General features: G+C 41.0%; 1 protein-coding gene and 1 long non-coding RNA gene across 5 annotated transcripts in view; one reads left to right on the top strand and one right to left on the bottom strand.

The window, feature by feature from the left end:
• The window catches only part of LOC113017529 (uncharacterized), a 45,200-nt gene that overhangs the window by 9,843 nt on the left and 12,043 nt on the right, over nucleotides 1-23,314 (bottom strand). For 3 of the 4 annotated variants that reach the window (XM_026160680.2, XM_026160679.2, XM_026160677.2), the window contains exons 3-12: nucleotides 22,440-22,480; nucleotides 21,934-22,027; nucleotides 19,691-19,826; nucleotides 19,411-19,570; nucleotides 17,185-18,402; nucleotides 13,677-13,748; nucleotides 11,178-11,403; nucleotides 10,297-10,588; nucleotides 10,023-10,223; nucleotides 9,594-9,652 (exon numbers count right to left, since the gene is read on the bottom strand). In XM_026160680.2, coding sequence (XP_026016465.1) covers nucleotides 9,594-9,652; nucleotides 10,023-10,223; nucleotides 10,297-10,588; nucleotides 11,178-11,403; nucleotides 13,677-13,748; nucleotides 17,185-18,402; nucleotides 19,411-19,570; nucleotides 19,691-19,826; nucleotides 21,934-22,027; nucleotides 22,440-22,480 — 2,499 coding nt within the window. The remainder of the gene's footprint in view (nucleotides 1-9,593; nucleotides 9,653-10,022; nucleotides 10,224-10,296; nucleotides 10,589-11,177; nucleotides 11,404-13,676; nucleotides 13,749-17,184; nucleotides 18,403-19,410; nucleotides 19,571-19,690; nucleotides 19,827-21,933; nucleotides 22,028-22,439; nucleotides 22,481-23,314) is intronic. The other variant, XM_026160678.2, reaches the window with a different exon arrangement.
• On the top strand, nucleotides 4,129-9,585 carry LOC145425554 (uncharacterized). Its single transcript, XR_013906276.1, has 3 exons — nucleotides 4,129-4,225; nucleotides 7,767-7,823; nucleotides 8,618-9,585. It is a non-coding gene; the product is annotated as an uncharacterized LOC145425554 (long non-coding RNA).

Below are 23,314 nucleotides of genomic sequence, written 5' to 3'. Positions count from 1 at the left end.
TGAAGGGTTGAGCATTCTGATATGTCACTCCTACATGAATAGGCCCCCCAAAATGTACTTTCAAACTTCCCTATGCAATTGCATTGCCTTTTCTCCTAACTTTGCGGTCATGCTGTGAGTCACAGGAGAGGCGTAGAGGGTCAGAAATCGGGTCACTTCATCGCCAAATCACCCTCTTCAAGACATAAGTGTTTGCATTCTGATACGCCACTCCTACGTGATTAGGCCCCCCAAAATGTACTTTCAAAGTTCCCTATACATTTGTATTGCCTTTTCCACTAACTTTGCGGTCATGCTGTGAGTCACAGGAGGGGCGTAGAGGGTCAGAAATCGGGTCACTTCATCGCCAAATCACCCTCTTCAAGACATAAGTGTTTGCATTCTGATACGCCACTCCTATGTGATTAGGCCCCCCAAAATGTACTTTCAAAGTTCCCTATACATTTGTATTGCCTTTTCCACTAACTTTGCGGTCATGCTGTGAGTCACAGGAGGGGCGTAGAGGGTCAGAAATCGGGTCACTTCATCGCCAAATCACCCTCTTCAAGACTTAAGTGTTTGCATTCTGATACGCCACTCCTACGCGATTAGGCCCCCCAAAATGTACTTTCAAACTTCCCTCTGCAATTGCATTGCCTTTTCTCCTAACTTTGCGGTCATGCTGTGAGTCACAGGAGGGGCGTAGAGGGTCAGAAATCGGGTCACTTCATCGCCAAATCACCCTCTTCAAGACATAAGTGTTTGCATTCTGATACGCCACTCCTACGTGATTAGGCCCCCCAAAACGTACTTTCAAAATCCCCTATACATTTGTATTGCCTTTTCCACTAACTTTGAGGTCATGCTGTGAGTCACAGGAGGGGCGTAGAGGGTCAGAAATCGGGTCACTTCATCGCCAAATCACCCTCTTCAAGACATAAGTGTTACAAAAAAATTTGACAGATTTTTGAGCACCATGTACCAAATAAAATTGTCTCGAGGTCAGTAAGCAAAACCAGAATTCATACATAAGGCACACTGTTGATTTTTGAGAAAATTAAAGGATTTTAAGTGTGCATTATAATGTGGAAAATACATTATACAGAAGAAAAGAATATATCTATATGTATGGTTACCGCACATGCTTCGAATTATACCGCAATATGGATTTTCAGCCATATCGCCCAGCCCTACTTAGAAGTAATTTTCCTTTATATGTTTACTGTCTTTAGCTTGTTAATACTATAAAGATAAAGTTAAAGAGGTAATATCTTTAAAAGTAAGGGGGGAGAAACTCAAGCTTGCATTCAAAAGTGGACTGTGGGGTATTTCATTTAAAAAAGTTTTTATATCAATCAATCAATACTTTATTTATATAGCACAATTAAAGACCAGAGGTACACCAAAGTGCTTCTAAATAGTAAAATATGAAATAAAATTAATTGGGTATGATAGCAGAGTATATATACACTTCCCCCCAAAAAAACAAAGCAGTTATTAACCTGGGAATACTATGTGAAAATAAATATTTCACTCCTAGTGTAAAAAAAAACTAGTAAGACAATAGGTTGAAATTAGATACAGATGCAATAAAAGTACAAAGTGTACATCCGATAAATCACTAACCGAAAATGCAAGATCAAATAAATACCTTTTCAATCGTGTTTTAAAAGACTGAATAGATTCCGACACACGAATATCAGCTGGAAGACTGTTCCAGATATTAGGTGCAGCAATGTCAAAGGCACGATCACCTCTGGTTTTTTAGCCAGGACATAGGTTGCGCCAAGAGCATTTGACTCGATGATTGAAGTGCTCTCCTAGAAGTATACAGGCTGAGAAGTTCAGTTAAATAGCAAGGCGCAATATTATTTATGATTTTGAATATAAGCAATAAAATCTTAAAATCAATCCAATATTTAATGGGCAGCCATTAAAGTCAGCCATTTCTAGTACCATTTAAAAGGCGTGCCGCTGCATTGTAGTTTAGGAAGAAGGGCAGATTGGAGGCCCAGGTAAAGGGAGTTGCGGTAGTCTAATTTTTAAGTAACAAAGGCATGGATACGTTTTTCAAGATCCATTTGCGGTATGTAATGCTTAGCCTTAGAGATTTGTCGTAGTTGGTAAAAGCAAGACTGTACTACAGAGGACACTTGTTTAACAAGTTTAAAGAAACTGTCCAAAAGAACACCTATGTTACATACTGTATCAGAGAGGGAGGTAGCAAAGGGCCCAAATATATCAGCTAATTGTCCCCGCGGCATGTGGCTAACAAAGACAATAATTTCTGTTATCTTTTTAGTTAGGGAGTTACTCGATAACCAGCCTTTGACCTCCCTCATACAATCAAGAAAGCAGTGTAGTGAAGATGGAGTATTGTCAGTCAGACAAAAATAGATTTCAATATCACCAGCATAAAAATGAAAAGGGTAGCATGTACAATGAGAAAATTGTACAGAACAGATTACTGGGGCACACCACAACGAAAAGGGGTAACAGAAGAAGAGTAGCTCCTCATCGTAACAGAAAAGGTGTCACGGTTCGCGAGGTGAGCCGTATGAAAATATTAAGGACCCAAGATGTGGCACACCTGACATGAGGAAGCTTTATTGGTGGAGCGTGCTCATACAACAAAAGGTGAAAGTGGCAAAAAACAGAACCGAGTAAACTGGGAAAACTAAGCATAGAAAACAAACCTGAAACCTAGAGACACAAAAGAAGATGCAGGGAGATGTGGTGAAAACCACTCTGAACGACGGAGGGGAAAAACGCAGACGAATCAGCAACGAGGACGAGGTAACACACAGTATAAATACACACACCAGGAATCAGGGGATGGGAAACAGGAGGGGAACACACCTGGGAGACATCACAGCTGATGAGGCAGGGGAAACGTAAACAGAACGCACTGACATCAGACAGGGACCTTCAAAGTAAAACAGGAAACACGTACTGTCATGGTTCTGGGTTGGTTCGACCCAGCATTTTGAGTTCTTATGTTTTGGTTTATTTTTGAATGATGGACTGTCTTCTTTCTCCGGTGCTTTATTGATTGTTATTATAAGCTATGTTTCGGTTATTCTTTTTAAGGGATTAGTTCTTATGTTTTTGGTATTTCTCGGGATTAGGATTTATTTGCTTTGTGATACTGTGTTTATCATTATATTAGTAGGTTTTGTTCAGTGTCAAGTCCGTCTCTCTGTCTAATCCGTGTCTTAGTAAAGTGTGGTTTCTTGTTTCCTGTTTTGTTGTGAAGGTCTGTGTCTTATCTTAGTGTGTCTAGCTTCGCTCCCTCTGTCTCGTTAGCCCTGATCTCTCCCAGCTGTGTCTCCCTCCTGTCTTCCATTCCCCGATTACTTCCTACTTCCTACCTGTGTATATTAGTCCTGTGTTTGCCCTTGCTCCGTGTCCGTATCATCAGATTATTCCTGTGTGTCTCTGTTCTCTGTCACCAGTATTCTTTGTTCAGTTCCCATTTTGCTTTCTCCAGCAATAAAGCTGAGGTTCTGAGTTTAAATTTAGGGTCTGAGTCTCGCATTTGGACCCAGGACCATGACAAAAGGACCTATCCAAAAGATACAATTTAAACCATTCAGGGGCGCTTCTTTTAATGCCTACTAAATATTCTAGTCTTGTTAGCAGAATGCTGTGATCCACCACATCAAAGGCTGAAGACAAATTCAGTAAAACCAAGAACTCAGGGCTCCATAAATCTGAAATTAAAAGGTCATTAACAACTCTCAGCAGAGCCGTTTTAGTACTATGATGTGGTTTAAACCCAGACTGAAATCTGTCACTATTTAGATTATCATCTAAAAAGCTCGGTGATTGCTGAAGAAGTACATATGCCTGTGCTTAAACTGCTGTTTTATAAATAAGTGATCCATTTTCCTCATTTGGATTTTTTTTAATAATATATTTTTGATCAACAAGAAATATGAAAAATACACAAAAACAATCAACAGTGTAACAAAAGCAAGCCTACATGAAACAAATGTGTGCAGATGAGAGTAAGCTGACATTTCCAGACTTTTCTGGTCCCCATGATGACCATGCCCATCCCCCCATAAAGTGTGTGCCTCAGCAGGAGGAAAGAATCTTGTTTGCAAAGGTTACACACTTCCTGAATTTTGCGGTCCCCATGTTACCTATCCCCTCCCCCACAGACACTCAGCACGAGGAGCCATGTTGGATGGAGCAAAGCAATTTTAATTTCTGCAGAGACTGATTACATGATGGAAACCAGGTAAGTCCTCTCAAAACTTTAATATTGCTGCTCTCAATAGATGCAGAGACGTTTCAGAGATATATTTTAGCTTTTTATGAGTTAAAGTTTTTAACTGCAATCTTTTTCATACATGGTGTGTGGTTAGCTAATATTGATTAGCTCTGTGGCCTGGAGGCTTACTGAGGGATGATGATGGCTCCTTGACACTGGTTTGGTTGTTTATTCATGGGAGCTTAATTTGACCTATATTACATTTGTACTAACTTTAAAAGCCTGAAGTCTTATTGAAATGCTCAAGTATGCAGTGGTGGAGGTGGTGAAGGGGGATTGAAGATCAGAATACGAACACGCATTAACCTTGTTAGCATGTTTCATATTCCATTGCAGTGATTCTGGGCAGTTTGTCTTCTAAATTATTCTGATGAGTTCATGTTTGTTTTAAATCCATATAGCTTTTTAATGTTACACGGTGGACACGTGCCTGTAGACCACGGTCACGTGCATGAGGCCCAGTAAAATTATATTTGTGTAGAAACATGGAGTCTGGTCAACCTACTGTCATCTCAGCAATTTTATTGAAACAAAATAGCTGCTTCTGCTCTCCATGCCTGGCGTGTGACATGGACAGAACCATGGGTTTTTCATGCAGCTGCAGACCCTGTTTGCAGCTTTTCCTTCTGCAGAGCTGCATTGTCTTTATTAAACATTTGAACATAATACAACATAAACTCTCGTAGAGGAGATAAAGTCAGAGCGATACATGTTTTGAAACGACAAGGATCAGGCGCATTTAGTACACCCAGAGCAGTCGCTAAAAAACAATATACAAGCAGAGCTCAGCAGCCAGCACAACAAATTCTGGATCCTTCGCTCTTAGTTAGCGGTGAGCACAGCGCATGTTGCGTCCGATGTGAAACTGCCTTTATGCTGCATAGTGTGACTCATAGCAGTGGTTCCGGGTCAACCCTGATTTTCTGTTAAAGTAATACTAAAGTAATAATGGTGTTTCTGAAGACTGGTATACCACAACTGTATGCTTTCAACAGCTACCAAAAGTTAAAGGACCTCATGAGTATTATGGGATATTTATATAAAGATCCTCCAGCTTCAACTGTATTACCCTTCAAGGACCTGCAGTTCAAAAAAGCTTCCCTCCGACAGCCAATCTGTTCTCTGATTGGATTGACAAATCTTTTTTACGTACACAGAAATTCTTTTTGCACAAACAAATCCTGGTACAAAAAATTTATGAACACAATTTGAGCCCATAGAGGTAAAACAGTAGGGCTGGATATCGTCACTGATTTCTAGAATCGATTTGATTCCAATTCACAAGGTCCCGCGTCGATTATTTTCAATTCAATTTGATTTGAATCAGGGAAATTTTGTCTCAGATAGTCAGAAATATCATAATTCAGATCATGAAAGCTGACACTTGACTTTATCAAAGGTGTGAGCATCACATCAGATACCTTTGTGTCAAAGTAAATGAGGATAAAACACAGAAAAACATGAAGACGATTTTCCTGGCCTGGGATTTTATAAAAATATTCTGCAGTAGATCAGAAACGAAAGAAAACCATTAATCAACATATGAACTAGAGCAGGGCGATATGACCAAAAATATTTATCACAATATACATTTGAACATTTGCGATAACGATATAACTGACGATATAATTGACACTAGACAAAATACTTTACAAATCCACAACTTTATTAGTGCAAAAAAACCTCATCAATAAATTTTCACTGAAACAAGCAGCTGTTTTTTATGTGCATTAAAGTTATATAAAAATTTAACAGTGCAAATGCAAATTCCTCACTGACAGTTTAACAAAAGGCATTTCCAGTGGAAATTGGCCGACACATCCTCAGCACAACCATGTATAGTAACCACAAAACTTAAAAAGAGGTTATACACAAAATGTGGTAATATTATGTTGAAGCACAGTACGTGTTACGAGGCTCCTGACGACGGTAGCCGTAATGCTCTGATAATCCATCAAGCGGTGCGACTCTGTAGCTTAGCAAAGTCGTACTAAAACATTTTTGACAGATTTTTGAGCGCCATGTACGACATAAAATCGGTTCGGTAATAACGACGGCCAATTTGCATGCTCTAACAAAAAATGTGCTCTGGTGTGTATCTGACGGACGAAAGCCAAACCAGTTCCATACCACTGAAATTGCACCATTTTTACAAACCAATTCTGGTTCATCTGATTCATTCAGCCATCCGTTTTCTCCCTTCTCATTCTCCGTCGCCACCATGCTTTTTCCGCCATATGCATATGAAAACAACAAAACGCATTTTACCCATTTTCTATCGCGATATTTCATTTTCTTATCATTGCCTAACATTATGATATTTATTATTATTATTATTATTATTATTGGCAGGATGAGAGGAGTCCCTGAGAACGATGCGTGCTTGACATAGACATCTCTTCTCTTGGACATCTTCAGTGGTAGGAGGTGGAGTTCCTGTAATGCATTTTCACTACCCGCTGCAGTGCCTTGCGGTCAGCAACAGCGCAATTCTTATACCAGTTACACAGTTGGTCAGGATGCTCTCTATCGCACAGTGGTAGAAGTTACGCAGTATGTCAGCAGACAGGTGATTCGTCTTCAGTGTCCTCAACAAAAAGAGGCGCTGATGGGCCTTCTTGACCAGGCTGGAGGTGTTAGTTGACCAGGACAGATTCTCAGATGTGGGTCCCCAAGAGCTTGAAGCTGGAGGCCTGTTCAAGAGCTGTTCCATTTATGTAGATGGGGACATGGGTGTCTGTTTTCTCCCTCCTGAAGTCCACAATGAGCTCTTTGGTTTTGCTGGTATTCAGAAGCAGGTTATTGTCAGCAACACACAGCTAGATGCTTTACTTCTTCCCTGTAGTCAGACTCGTCGTTGTCACTGATGAGACAATCACCGTAGTATCATCAGCAGACTTGATGATGGAGTTTGGAGGGAATAACTGTACTGAATGCTGAGCTGAAGTCGCCGGAGAGTGTGGCGTCCAACTAGCTTGATAGAGTTGTGTTTCCATTATTATCATGACATTACAATCCATTAGTGTCCTGTTGTCAGTGATCCACAGTCATAACTCATTCATTTTATTCACCAGGTGTTAGCCTTAGATTAACTGTTAGCCCTCTGCGTTTCCCTTGCCTTTGTTTACAGTCTCTGTGACGTCTTCGAGCACTTCCGACTGGCCGAGCAGCCTGCAAAAGCATCGGTGTTCTTCTTATTTCCGGGATGAGTCAAAGGTTGCTGATAAAACAGTCAAAGTTGTGTAATCCTAAATCCAAAACCTCTAGTCGGGTGTAATATGTAAAAGCGAAGCTGTTCTACAAGAACAGACCCAAAATAAACAGGAATAATACAGCAAACTTGTAAAATGTGAAGAGACACTGTACCTAGTGTGATGCACGGGCCGCCATCTTGGTATTAGGCCTGACTCCATCTCCTTGTTAAGTTATGACACGCTTAATAAACACTTCACTTCTGAAATGACCAGATTTATGCATTTGAATTTAATGTTTTGTTTTGTTTAAACAGGCCCTTTGATCACAACAACAATGTGGACCGAGTCAGAGTGTGATACTCCTTTGAAAGGTATTGTTACAACAAATGTACACCTCAAGAGCTAGGGTGATATTTTATTTACATTTTATTTAAATCTGCTGTCTGATATTCAGCTTTTGAAGTCAAACCAAAAGTCCACAGCAAAGAAAATTAAACCTCTTTATGTGACTCAAAAACAAAGAACCTGGCCTAACTGTCCAAATTCTTTTGCAGGCAACGGTTTAATTATTTCATTGTTCCCTGTTGCCTGAAACAATTTTATCTTCAGTTGATGAATTTGTTGAACACAGTTAAAAGATTGTTATGGTACTGTACAGGTTTTTATTTAGCTCTGGAAGTATGTTTGAGTTATTACAGCATTTGTATAACACCATACAGCACAGGTGTCGAACTCCAGGCCTCGAGGGCCGCTGTCCTGCTTGTTTTCCAACTAACCTGCCCTTGTAGCTTCTTATTGGCAAAGTACACCTGATCCAGGTAATTGGCAGCAGGTAGGGCAGGGATATCTCAAAAACAAGCAGGATACTAGCCCTCGAGGACTGGAGTTTGACACCCCTGCCATACAGGGAAGTTTGTCAGTTTTGAGATATGTACATGCAGTACAATATCTCCCCTGAAATGGCAAAAATAAATGGGGGCTACTTTTTATTTCACTTGTTCACATGTTGTATTTTACTTGTTCGGTTTCCTATTTTCATGTCTGTCCCTCACACTAGTTTCACCACTATGCTCTCGAAATCACTAGCATCAGAAATATCACTTCACCTCACAGGCCCCTTCAATTAAAATTAATTATTACTATTAATACTTTTGTTTGTTCTCAGGAGCTTCACAGAAGAGAGGCTGGTCTGCAGCAGAGACTCTTGCTGTAGAAAAAAAAAGAAAAGGTTCCTAGAAGGTGGCAAAGTTCCTGGTAAGGTGGATTGCGTGTATTGAAACTTCACCAAAATAACTTGAACAAAGGATGTGGAAAGCAGTTAAGGTCTATGTCACAAACAGAATTGGAGCACTGAGGCACCAGAGTGCTAAAAGACTTTTGGTTTTGGTTTAAAACACATAGTTGCACATTTCAGAGTGCTGTTTTTTCATGTTTCATGTTGAAGCTCATATTTAGTTTACCCACGGTTGGCCCAGTGTAAACTAAATTGAGTACTTTACATATTTGTGCACAATGGCACTTTTCATTTCATTATGGATTGTAGGAAGGTCAGTACAAGACAAAAGAATAATGTGAATTGCTGTTTTTACATTATAAAACATCTGGATAAATGGAATACTTGGGATTTTTTGGTTAAAAATAAACAATCACTGTCCCATTTGCAGTTTTTTGTTTTTGTATTGTTTATTAGGTTATGGGATATATGGCATGACATTTTTCTGCCATGCAAAATGTCTTGCGTTTTAAATAAAGAGCTTAAACACAAAAAAATGTTTTGATTGAGAAATTTAAGTGTGTTTGAGGTACACTATCACCATAGCTGCTGTAGTACTATAGCTGTTCTGTTTAACATGGTAGGAAATGTTAATTATTTGTGGTAAAAAGTAAAATTGCTCATTTAATATAGGTGGGTCCCCACAGAAATAGCAAAATTCAGGTCATTTTTTTCATGTGAGTGTTTTTAATATATCAAGTGATTTTCCCCTTCACAAAAAATTTACATGAATTTAGCAATTAAAATCAATTTTCTAAACCATTTAGAAAAGGTGGATCCCACCAGCACCCTCCCAGTCAGGTGGTCCCACCAGGTAGTAAAAACGGGTATGTGTGTGTGTGTGTGTGTGTGTGTGTGTGTGTCTGACCTGACAGGAGGAGAGTCTGGTTGCTCCTTCAGCTCAGCAGGCTGCACCGGAAGAATCGACTAAAGGATAAACAAAACATAACGTCATTAATATTTATGCATTTAAAAACCGTTTAAAACCTTTGCAGTGAGTCAAAATAAAAAATCAATAACAAAATTAATTTAAATAATATTCAATTAAATGCACCAAATATAAAAAGGTCTGATGACAATACAAATGTAAATTATTCATTGACCAAATGTTATTTTGGTACCGTTCCAGTTTCCTATAATTTATGATTTTTTGCAGTTTGGGCCTCTGTAGTCCAGAGCTACAAACCTGTCTGGTCTGGACCAACCCACCACTCCTGACAGGTGACCTCTGATCCTTTTTCAAAAATGATTTGAATAATCAACTAAAAAAAAAATAAAAAAAAATCTGAAGCTGTACCTCTGAGCCTGACAGGCTGTGGTCCTCCAGGGCAGGTTTCGATTGGTTGTCCTGATTAGGGACGGACTCTGGCTTGGGGTCCAGATCGAGCAGACACTGTGATGTGTTGATTAGGGGGGTGGTGGTATTCTGATTCTCGCCTGGAGGATGCTCCGAAGGCGAGGGACTCGGGTCATCCAGGACGATCAGCACTTCCTGCTTCTGAGAGATAAAGTTGAATTAGAAACGTAATCAGAACTTTTATCTTTGTGTGTGTGTGCACGTGCAGGTTTACCACATAGCTGTTGTACAGAGGGTGTCCAGGTTTAGGGCGTGGAGGCAGAGGTGGTCCTCGCTTTGATGCCTTTTGTGCCTGTGTCTGATTGGCTGTTGAAGGAGGAGGACTGGAACTGGTCTGTGAAGGTGTCACCTGACTAGCAGCAGAAAGGGAAGGGGCGGGACTAACTTTAGACAGAGTTGGATTCTGGCTACCTGAGGAGGTGGAGTTGATGGCTGGAGGCGGCGGGCGCCCGGGGATAGATTTGATTGGTGGTGGACGAAGGGGGAGGAGCTTCACACTGGATGGACTGAAGGTAAAAGAAAGAGTATTATTAGTCAGGTAAAGATAAACAGGAGGTGTCTTCAAGAGAAGACAGCAGCAGTCAGCTGTAGCCCCTCTAACACCTACTACCTTACTTTCTTAATTTTGCTGGACCTCATTTTGCAGGTTCAGAGGTAATCACCTATGTAGACACAAAAATGCTTCATCCTCAGTCTGTTTAGCTCTGGATCAAAGCCCGCTGGACTGATTTGTTTGCATTCACTGTGAAAAGCTGCTGGTTTATCTGCATGCATTATCTACAGTGATAAAGTAGAACAAGGTGGAGTTCTTGATGTGTACGGCTCTGAGGGTCGACTGCTGTATGTAGCTGAAAGAAGAGGGGCTGCTCCGTACTGCACCAGAGGTTAGTCAAAATTCAACTGAAACCACTCTCAGTATGTGTATGTATTATATGTTTTGGGATTTTCAGCCTTTTTTTTTTTTAAATTGTGGTGGACCTGAACCCGGTCCTCTGCATTAGCCTTACAGCATATGGATCAGAGACACCACAGCCTCGAAATTCATTGCTTTGCAGCAAACTTCCATCTTTCCTAAAGCTTGGCTCTCTTTCTTACCGTGGCGGCAGAGGAGGGTCTGAGGAGTTTGGTTTTGTAGTGTTGGCAGTCTCAGGTTTGGTCTGGACCACAGGCCCCTTCCTCAAGGCCGGAGCTGGAGCCGGGCTCGGGGGTTTGGCTGGGGCTGGTCCAGAAGTTTTAGGGGCTGCTGCAGGTTTGGCCGGGACTGGGTTTGGATCCAGAGGAGTTGATGAGACTCCAGAGGGTTTGGGAGCCAGATTTGGGGCTGCAGGCAGAAAGCAAACATAATTTGCTTTAATTAAATGCATACATGAAATCAAACCACTGAGATTAAAGCTGATTTAATAATCTGAGTGGTTCGATAAAAAAAAAAAAACACACAGGCAACAAGAGAAAGTTTTTAATGTAGCACTTACATAAAAGAAGAGCTCACCAATGACCAAGAAAAGGTGAACCAACGTTACACGCAAAAAAAAAAAAATTAAAATAATTTTTAGAATAATTTGAACAAAATCTTGAAAATTTTCCTACAATGTCAAGATTAAACGTTTAAGAAGAATCTTTTTATTTTTGAATGACTTATGTTTTAGCCAAATTTTAGTGTGCGAACAACAAAAAACAAAAGCTAGACTTACAGAGACTCACACCAAGCACGTGTCATAGCTCTCTTCTTTCTGGACATGAGCGATGCTCCTGGTATGATGATGTTTGCTGACACAGACATCATCTGAACTTTACTTGTTTATGTTGAGATGCTTCAGCAATCATTTTTCTTCAGATTGCATTTCTATTTAAACCTAAATCACTGATCAGTAAGGCTTTAAATGTCCTTTGTTGCCCTCTGCTGGCAAAAAATGCATGTGCATAATGTGTGCTTGAACTAAGACACAACAGAAACACGGCAAACTAAATATGGTTAACAACTTCTAGAGGAAAAACAGGCACTAACATTTAATTTGCACAGTGCTTCAAAATAACTTCCCAAATAAATTCCCAAACCTGTTTATGGGATGGTTGCCAAGTGGTGAGTTTAATGTTGCTGGACCTCCATATTTAATTAAATTAAATTTTATTTATATAGCGCCAAATCACAACAAAAGTCGCCTCAAGGCACTTCATAGATACAGAGAAAAATCCAACAATCATATGACCCCCTATGAGTAGCACTTTGGCGACAGTGGGAAGGAAAAACTCCCTTTTAACAGGAAGAAACCTCCAGCAGAACCAGGCTCAGCGAGGGCCATATAAAGTCACCAACTCTTTATTAGCACATTATATTAATACTGAGTGATTCGGGCCTTCATTTGCGATCAAGCCTCAATTTCCCATCTCTTCTGCCGCTGTATGCCTTCCACGACAAGCTCAGACTAGTCTCTGACATGCTCTGATTATCTGAGTCCCTCCAGCCAGTCTGCATTCGATTTGCTTCCTAAATAAGTTATTTACATGTGCTGGCTTTTGTTTTTCCAGCAATCCAGAAGTGCTGTTATTGTTCCAAAACTCCAGGAAATCTGCAGTTTAATCAAACTACATGATGCTTGAGGTAGGACAGATTCACTACAGCTATGGTCATGTAGTTAATGTATGGCATACACAGAAGGCGTAATGATGACCAAATTCATTTAAATGTAAGTAACACACACAGAAGAATCACACTGCTTCATTGCAACACAGCAGCAAACATCCTGAGTAAGGACCGGAGTCAAGAACAGTTTCCAAACGGTTGTATAAGTCAAATGCCTCCAAGCCGATTAGCTCCCTTTTCCAGTGCTGTCATGTGTTTTTTCTTTCCTGACAGCTCGCTGCCAAACAGTGACGTCAGACTCACATCGGTGGAGCTTGTTCACACCTGAGTCACAAACCAGCCCTTTTTCTACTGTTTGTACTCTGCGATCAGTGTAGTGGAGACAAAACGGTGACCAAAGGAAAACCACGAGCAGTTTCACATTGTTTTTTGTTTTTTAAGTTTACATTTTTTAATCATAGTAAACATTTTTCGCTGTGCCAAAAAATACTGTCGTGCCATCGAGGATGAGACGTCTGAGCAGAACTGATAAGGGCGTCGATATCCCTCAATATGCACTCACCAATCTGAGGCTCACAGCGCATGACTACTAGCTGAGAGAAGGATAAATATATTTAATGAAAGACTATTGTTTGCACAACTTCATGCTGCAGCCAATAAACACCCTGGAAAAAATATCATACACACTTAAGCACACACACACACAATTCTGGTGCATCAAACCCACAGCACACCACCACAACAACAGTGGGGTCTTGTTTCTCCTTACACAATCGCAGTCTTTTTCTTTCACAAGGTTTGGATTGCATAATGCATCACCCTCCCTCCTTCCCTCCCCCCTCCCTTCAGCACACACAGACACACACTCACATGCAAAAACACAAACCACAGAAAATCTCTTTGCAAGTTTGCATATTTCTAAGCAGGACAGATTTGTGTCTCTAAGCTCTCAAACACTCTATTGTGCTTCTGCTCAGTGTACACACACACACACACATACACTTGTGTCTTACCACTTGCTCTGCGCGGTGCCATCAGTGCTGCTGGCTTGTTTGGGACGCCTGGACGAGAACTTCCAACTTTCACTGAAATGACAAAAAAATTAATTAAATAAATCAGAAAATAAACCTGAAAATAAAGTTGTCGATGGGGATTTAATAAAAATCTAATTCTAAAACTGCTTGAAGCTGAGACACATTTATAACATTCATGCAGTGCTTGCAGCTTGATGAGGGAGAATTTCTGCTCATCTTATTTTTGTTTTCATGAACGCAATTTTTCATGAAGCCGGTCTCAAATCAACCGATTCATGTTTAGACCATGCAAGGAGCAGAAGTAGTCAAGGTAGGTGAATGTAAATACCTGGAGGTCAAACATCCAAAGCAGCAGACAGAACTCAAGGACAGTACTCAAGAGAGGTGAAGAAGAAGTGCAGGCAGGGTGGGGTGGGTGGAGATCAGTGTCAGGGGTGATTTGTGACACAAGGATAACAATAAGAATGAAAGTTTCCAAGATGATAGTGTGAAGGAAGGATGGTGGATATTAGACAAAGGATGTAGAAGCTGCAAAGCAGGAGAAAAAGAGGAAGACCAGACGTTTGTGGATTTAGTGAGGAAGGACATGCAGAGGGTTGGTGTGGAGAGGAGGTTAGTAGGAATGGGTGAGATGGAGGCAGATGATCTGCTGTGGTACAGCAGTTACCATGTTTTCCACAGCACTGTTATCTTGGTTGACATCGTTATTTGTGACTATTTCACGAAGTGTAATTAAATGTCTCCAGTCAGTCCTCCCAGAAAGTCCCAGGCATTCTTTATTTCACCAGTAAAACCATTTTACAAAGCAGGAGGAAACATCCTGTAAATGGTTTATATTGGAGTTTTGTGCGATTAGCACTGATTCCAAAGTCAACATCTGGGCTGGTTTAGGGAATGTCCGCTGTTTCGGTGTCTTGGTAGACAGCACATTAGGTTCAATTGGTGTCATTTAAAAATAGGTTAGTTAATTTGTCTGCAAACTCAGGCCGAGACGGAAAGGACTTCACTGGTCCATGGAGGAGGAGACGGTTGCTCATTGTGAATTCTGAGATAAATATGTATTCAGCAGTCAGTGAGGAGGCACCACAAACACTGACGCCACTATAAATCCCTGACAGAGGTTTCAGGGTAAACAGCGGATTGTATTTCAAATGTCAACATTAGCACAGGACTGGCTTCTCTTTTAACGGATAATGCTTCAGCATACACAAAACCAGAGGAGTGCCACACACAATGCCCAATAGGGCATTAATTGGGCATTTTTTTTTATCTAAATATATCAAACAAGCTAATTTAGCTCATATGTCTTTTAAGCCAACTTCTTTCTGATTGGCTATCACTGGCAAACAGAAGAGTTAGGTGGAGCTGCTGTGCCTGAAATGACATCATCACGGTCCACTGCTTAGAGCCAGCCTGGCCTCACAGTAAAGAAATCGATTCATCCCTGTTCATGGACATAAAGGTACTTTTTCAGTGCAGCTGTAAACAGCAATAATTGCGGAGTATTCAGGAACGACAAGCCACGACTCCCTGTCTGATCATTTCGTTCCTGTTTACAGGAAACATAGATAGCTGTCTACAGGTGCTGCCACCCTGTAACACATAGTTTGTCCAGGCTCTTCAGAGAAGATGTGTCACCGTGGCAACCACACAAATAGAGCGTTAAAACAGCTGGCAAGAGTTGCATTTTAACCAAAACAATAACCTTTTTTAAAGCAAACTTTTTAGTTTTAAATGCTGAAATTTAAATTAGTATTTTACTTTATGTCCAGGCTGTAGCCTAATACATTTTAAAGTCTAAATCTAACCAAATAGGCACTCATGTGGTCATAAAACTGTTTGTTGTCTAATAAGCTAATGAAAATGGGGGAACCGTGTATATAAAGGCCATTTCTAAACAGTTAATGATGCTTTTGTGAGAACCCTTGAATTAAAATTGCATTTCAGTTACATTTTGATGAATATAAAATCCAAATTGGTGGCAAAGCTGTAAAAACTTTGGTTTTATCTTATACATTTAGGTCTGTCCTTAAACAGACCTAAATGTATAAGACTGAGAAACAGAAAAAGCATAAAGAAGTTCCGGCTGCTTAGCTTTTATTTGCACCCTGTTATCTTCGGGTCATCACGCTTAAAACTGTGAGTAGCATTAAAAGGAAAATGTTCCCATTTACTATCAGTAAATCCAGCTATAGCAGATTATCACAGCGCAGCTCTCAAGTTCAGTCAATGCTTATCAGCAGCAGCTACACCATCGGGTTATCTAGTAGATAAGCAGCACGCTTCCCTCTTGTAAATATTTGTGAGCTGAGCTGCACTTCTGCACATGTGCAGAAACAAAGAGGTTTTTGTTTTGTTTTTTTAAAGGACGAAGTTTCTGTGTCTAGTTTACTGCTGAGATATGTGAAAAAAAAAAACCCCAAAAAAAACAAAAAACAGGAAATGTAGGTCAGCGCAATTTAAAACCTTTGGAGCAAAAAAAAAAAAAAAAAAAAAAAAAAAAAACCTGTAAAACAGCTCAAGTGACACATGGTCAGTCCCAACAGCCAGAGGCACAACTATCAGTGGCTGGTGGCTGTATTCAACGACAAGATACATCAATAACAATCATATCAAGCACTCATGCTGCTCCAACCATGATCTTTATCAATTACTGATTACCAAGAACTTATTTTGCTATGACATTATGTCCCCCTAACTTATTTCTGTGCCAAGTATAGTTTTTCCACAAATATATAGTTTGTCAGAACACTCATGTAAGTATTTTGGTTCTGGCTCTTATTTTGAAGGTTTGGTGACCGATAACCATGTCATTTATTTAGCACCAGGTTGCTGCTGTGGTGATCCTCCATATCATCTCCAAACTCATCCTCTGTCTGTGACTACAGAAATGTTTATCGTTTACTCTGACTGTGAGGTGGTCACTTCAACCAGAGCTTGCAACAGACTAGTTCACCAAGACTGCAGATTAGTGCTATTATTAGTCAATTATTATTATTATCATTGTTATTATTATTATTATCATCATCACAACCTATAAGTAAGCATGGCTGCACCTCCTTTGTTTGCTAATAGCACAATTCTACTTTCATCTGCTTCCTTATTCACAAGCGCTCACTGAAGCAGACAGCTCTGCATGTTTGCTTGGAAGGTTTCCTGACACAACCTGGAATCAAACTAGGGATCTTTCGACTTTTATGGCAAATGTGTAAACCACTACAGTATGGGACTAATCTCTAGATACTACCACAAATGCTAAGCCTGCCATGTGAAATGTGAAAAACTGCTGATATTAAGGCACCAGCAGGTCATTATTTTTCTGCCACAGCACTCTTCGGTAAAGAAATTGAAACAAAGTAACAATTATGAATTAATAGTTATTAATTAATAACAATTATTAATTGTTTATATTGTTTATAACAACTGCAGTAGTTCCTTGGAGACACCTGTAGGGGGCAGCAGAATGTGAATTGTGTTGAAAACTCACCACTTTGGTTTGTGGCGCTCTGCGTCGCTTCACTTCCAGTCTGGGTCTCTGTCTGTGATCCACCACCAACTTCCACCAAGGGCCTCGGGGTTAGAGTTGGGGTAGTGCGTCCATCGGTGGTGCTCTTATCTGGGTGTGAAACACCCACGCTGACCCTGGGGGTGACTGGAGGTCTGGGTGGGGGTTTAGGGTCACTGAGACAGGGGGTTAGCTTGGGTGGAGGGGGCCGCGGGGCTGGGACAGGAGCAGAGGAGAGGGTTTCTGTGCTGGACTGGGGTTTGGGTGTTGTTGTGGGTTTCTCTGTGGGTTTAATGGGCTGTGGCTCCAGGCCTGGAGCAGATTTCAGTGATGGTTCTGCCGTTGTTTGAGGTTTAGAAGAGGGGGCTTCAGTAGAGTCCTCTGTGGCTGCTGTGAAACCTCCATCTTCCCAGAATCCCTTGGTGGACGGTTTAGGGCCAGGTGAAAAGTTTTTGGGTTTGGGGGCAATCGTGGGAGGGCCAGATTTGGCTTGTTGCCCCTGGAAACGAGGGCGTGGTCGAGGCTCGGGCCTCTTTGTGGTTCCGCTTTGTTTGTCATTACCGTCACAGCTCTCACTGCTCACCTGCTGCTGTTGCTGCTGCTCAAAGGCTTGTATCCTAGCTTTCAGTGTTGCCATGTCCTCCCAGTCGTCCTCGTCCTCCCCTTCCTCACTCTCTGACTGGCTCAGCCCACTGGTGTCGCCGCGGTTATCGGGGAAGCCCCACTCGTCTGAACTGAAGGCCTCGAGTAACTCCTGAGAATATTTCCCTTGAGTGACTTGTTGGTTAGCAGGGTCACTCGCTGCACGACTGGCTAACGTGGCCAAACCGTCCTCCCGCAGCTTCACCAAAGTCTGAACTTTAACCTCGCTGCTGATTGGTCGAAGGCCAGGCTTCGAACGAGGACGTGGTCTGGGTTGCTCCAATGGGACTTCAAAGGAAGTGGTGGGAGAAGTACGAGGAGGAGGCACATCCACAGTAGCAGAGCACTGATCCCACTGGTCAGTCTGAACACCAGAGTTCGAGGTTGAAGGTGAACCCAGATCAGTGAGGTCACAGGACTGTGTGTGCGTGGAAATGTGCGTGTCACTGCCAATGGGGGCAAGCGCTGATTGGCTGGCAGTGCTGGTGATGTCATCAACGTGAGATGATTTAGGAGGCTGGCGGCAAGGCGGCCGAGGCGGTTTCACTGCTCTTCTTACTGCACACACAGACAGAAGTTACTTTTACTCGATTACTTACGTATAAAATAAGGCTAAAGGCAGACAATACAGCTGGCTGATACAGACGAAACCGATAACATCCTGTTACTTTATGAAATGTAAAATAACAGGCGGCACGCCGCTCACTAGTTCCCAGGCAGACTGTATTGTATTGTACTGTATTTAAAACATGCACATAGTGTAACTACTGTAACATTAACCCCTGAATTTGGTACTTTGGCTGTCACAATATAGTTTTGTTGTTGTTATTTAGGGGTTTTTTTTTTATGAAATGGTGGAGCGCCTCAGCTAAAATTAGTGAACTTTGTTAGAAAGCTCCACCCATAAAATATATGGGTGCAATGTAACAGACTAATAAAATTCTAGAAGTTAAGTCACTAAAGTACAAGCCTCTTATGATCTGCACCACACAGCAAACCACATTATTTGTCAGATAATACTATTTACAAATGCTATTAAAGTCACCGACAGCATAAACATTAAACAGCGGTCCAGGGAAATGGCACACAGTGTCATTTACATTACACACTTGCTGTGAAAGAGATAATAACACATGAAGAATATATAAACTGAAACACCAAAAGCTAATAAAAGTGCTGAGGGCAGCGCAATGATGCAGGAAATCATGAACCATATTCAGTTATTTCAACGCTTGCTTATGTCTAATATGAACAGACTTTAAACATTTACTATGAGTGTGTTGACGTCTGACCCCCCACAGCCCAACAATGGAGATGTAGAAATCAGATTAGTTTTTCGCTACAGGTGAAATTCATGCAAAATAATTTTTAGTGCTTCAATATTCTCCACAATAAATAGCTCGTAAGTAGCAAAGGTGCAGCTGGAAGGTGTGGGCAGGGCAACACGACTGCAGATCTGGAACAGCGGCACTGTTTAAGTCATGACTGTACTGATGTGTTATTGATATATTATTGACATCACCCAGCTTTACAAACCCCCCCCCCAAAAAAAAAAAAACCTCTTGCCTTGTGGTTCTGGAGGATCAGGGTCAGATCCTGGATCAGTCTGCGTGGAGATGGTTACTCTGGAAACAGGATGCAAGGGGGATGCTGAGGCAGAGGAAGAAGTGGAGAGAACCTGCTCCTGTGTCTTCTCCCTGATCACCTCCTCGTAGGTAGGAGGCGGCTGAGTGAGAGAAAACCAGCAAATATAAGACACAAACATGCACTGAATCCACAGGTAGGACTATGAAACTTAATAAAGCCATTTATTTAATACAAAAACACCCCTGAATAAACACTTTACCTGTATGGCCGGAGGGATCGTGGGTCCCCAGATCTGTGCAGGAGGTGGAGGGGGAGGTGGGAACCCTCCAGAAGCTCCAGGAAACCAGGAAGTCGAGGTCAGCGGCTCGGCTGACAGGATGGTGATCTCCGGACGCCTGGAAACACGTCACATGTTAAAGGAAGGTTATAAAAAGCAAAATCTAAAACAGGACAACAGCAGGCAGGAGGCTCTGAAAGCTACACAGGTGCAAAGTTCAGAGACGAAAAAAAACATTACACACGTCACACAAGTGTTTTAGAAGCAGGTATGGAAACATACATTTTATCCTCACTAATTCAATAAATTCATTAAATAATAATGTATACATTTTCCTGACACATTGAAATTAATCAACTAAATCATAAAATAAAATTCTTTTCAAAAAGTTGTCAAAGGAGCTTGCAAAGAAAAGCGTCTGGACTTCTTTAAGTTGCTTGAAGACGTTTCACCTCTCATCCGAGAAGCTTCTTCAGTTCTAAGGTCAAATGGTGGAGAGTCCCAGATATAAACCTAGTGGGAGTTTCCCCCCACAGAGGGACAAAGGACCCCCTGATGATCCTCTAATCGCCTGAGCCAAGGTGTGAAACTGGGTGTGGGTCCCAATCAGCCAGAGTTTCGGGTGTGTTCATTGTGAAACCTGGCCCCACCTTATCATGCGAATTCCTGAGGTCAGATGGCCCAGGATGTGAGTGGGCGTTAAGGCGTCTGGGAAGGGATCTCAAAACTGGATTATAGATGGCAGAGAGTTGGTGTCGTAGACCCCCGCCTCTGTTCAAAGATGGTCGCTCACAGTGGACATAGATGGCTTCTTTCACTCCTCTTTCAAACCATCTGTCCTCTCTGTCCAAAATGTGAACATTGGCATCCTCGAAAGAGTGTCCTTTATCCTTAAGATGCAGATGGACTGCTGAGTCTTGTCCTGTGGAGGTGGCTCTTCTGTGTTGTGCCATGCGCTTGTGAAGTGGCTGTTTGGTCTCTCCAATGTAGAGGTCTGAGCATTCCTCGCTGCGTTGTACAGCATACACCGCATTGTTAAGTCTGTGTTTTCGAGTTTTGTCTTTCGGGTGAACCAGTTTCTGTCTGAGCGTGTTGCTGGGTCTGAAATGCACCGGGATGTCATGCTTGGAGAAAACTCTCCTGAGTTTCTCTGATACACCGGCTACATAGGGGATGACAATGTTGTTGCGTCTGTCCTTCTTATCCTCCCTCGCTGGTGTCTGGTCTTCTTTTCTGTGCCTCTTTGCTGACTTTAAGAACGCCCATTTAGGATAGCCGCACGTTTTGAGTGCTTCCTTTACATATGTGTGTGTCCCTTCTTTTTTCCTTAGAGTCCTTAGAGTCATTTGACCTTAGAACTGAAGAAGCTTCTCGGATGAGAGGTGAAACGTCTTCAAGCAACTTAAAGAAGTCCAGACGCTTTTCTTTGCAAGCTCCTTTGACTACGATGACCTGGATGACTGAGAACCTTCACAGACTTTTCAAAAAGTTATAATTTTCAGTTTCACTGAATCTAAACGGACGTTTAACTTCACTGAAAAGAAAAACTGTTTTTCAAAAAGTTCATTTCCTGATTTTAGCTTCAGGACTGTAATGATTTTTTTCACCTATATTTTTCTAAAATGATAACAAACTATTCTAATTGTTTTTAAGTTTTATAGCCCAAACAGTTTAATTAAAAAACTGTTAAAATTTTTAGTCACATCAAAGATGTCAATTAAAACTTAAATGAAAACATAATAAAAAAAATGCTAATTTTAGCTTTTAAATGAAATGGGGAATTAAATTTGAGACATAAATATAATTTTGTTTCATTAATTAAAAACCCAGATGAATCTCAGAATTCATAGTAAATGGTTTTAAAGTACCTTGTTAAAGAAGAAACAGGCAAACACATGCAGCTCAAAGAGTACACAACTATTTTCAAATGTTTACACGGGCTCAGATCCAGGAACCGTCCAAGTGTTTAAACGTGACGCAGGAAGGAGCTCAGTGATGAGCTTCCCCTCACATACACACACCTTACATAAAGCTCATTTACTCTAAAAGTGAAGATTAAAGCTTGTTTGTTGGCTAAAGTGTTAACATATTATCCTGACTAAATGGAGTAACCATAACAACAGAATTCACAGCTGGATTTTACTTTTCTTTTCCCCGTTTCACTTCATGAAACATCTGCATGTTAAATATGAACCAGTGATGATGATGGCACGGCAGACTCGTACCTCCTGTCTCTGTCTCTTTCCCGCTCTCGGTCTCTCTCCCGGTCCCGCTCTCTGTCTCTGGGAGCCTCAGACAGAGTGGTCGACCTGGAAGAGGCTGATAGGAAAACAGAAGCCGCTTTAGAAAAAAGAAAGGCAAGCAAAACAAAGCAGAAAAATTCCCACTACAGAGAAGATAACAGTGTGGACACAATCAAAATAGTCACACGAACCAAGAAGATGTTTTCCATCACTGCTAAAAGAAAAAAAAGTGGATGACTCCAACCCGACCCCGTCAGAATCAACTAATTTTTATTTTTTTTGTGCAATAACAAACAAGAAAAACAACCCTGTCCTTAAAACTTTTATTTTTAGAGTTAAAGCCCTCAAAAAAATTAGCGGATGGAAAGTTGGCACTTTTAGGAACCGTAAATCCAAGGTACAGGAAGTATCAGCTTCACTCCAAACACTGTGCACATTTTGTTTCATTCTTCTTGGTTCTATGTTCATTTGTGAGAATGAATACTCACTTCTCTTGATGACGGCTCTGATAGATGACAAAGGACCCTGGCTGCACAGAGAGGACAAAAAGGAAACAATGAGTCATTTCATTTCACCTCTGCTACCTCACCTCCTCTCTCTCTCCCCCTGTTTTCCAGTGACAAACATAGCTCGGTCGTCCCAGTCAGTCCACGCTACTTGAACTCCACACATGAGCTCAGCATCCGCTGCCTTGCCTCTGGGAATCGCCACAATACAGGCAAAAGATCTAAATGATGGGTACAGTTCTCTAATTACAAACAATGAATCTGCGGTTTGTGCAGAAAACATTTCCTCATTTGACCTCATTAACAAGTCAAGAACAGTCACAGATTTGGTCTTCTGGAAATGCAGGATTTATGACTACAAGTTTGTTTTTTTACATCTAAACCAAACACGTCTGTAGACATTTTCAGTCCCAACAGTTCTGGGACACAGAGAGACGTAACAGTTTAATAATAATTTAAAACAACAAACAAACAACACGGTTCAGGTAATATCTCAAATTCTCATTCCAATGTCATTTTCTTTTTCCCCCAGACTTGTTAAACCTACTACTATCACCTCTGACGTCACTTTTTCTACACACTTTGTGTAGGATGCTTGACTTTTAAACTTCTCATGACTTTTATGATGTACTTCCTCTATCAAATAAATACGTGGTAAAACCTGGATTTCATTTATAGTTGGTTCGTCCTACTTTTGTTTCATTTCCAAGACTAACATTTAAATGTATTGTTTGTTTACATTAATGTTTTACTGGTGTAACATTAATTAATTTGAACAATCACAAAATATTTACGTCACCTGACGTTCATTTTGCCCAAGGAAAGTGCTTAATTTATGGTAGGATGAATAAAAGACT

Source organism: Astatotilapia calliptera, chromosome 3 (genome assembly GCF_964374335.1).
Source record: "Astatotilapia calliptera chromosome 3, fAstCal68.1, whole genome shotgun sequence".
NCBI classification, from domain to species: Eukaryota; Metazoa; Chordata; class Actinopteri; order Cichliformes; family Cichlidae; genus Astatotilapia; species Astatotilapia calliptera.
Note: the sequence above shows the minus strand (reverse complement) of the source record. Positions and strands in the feature narration are given on the sequence as shown.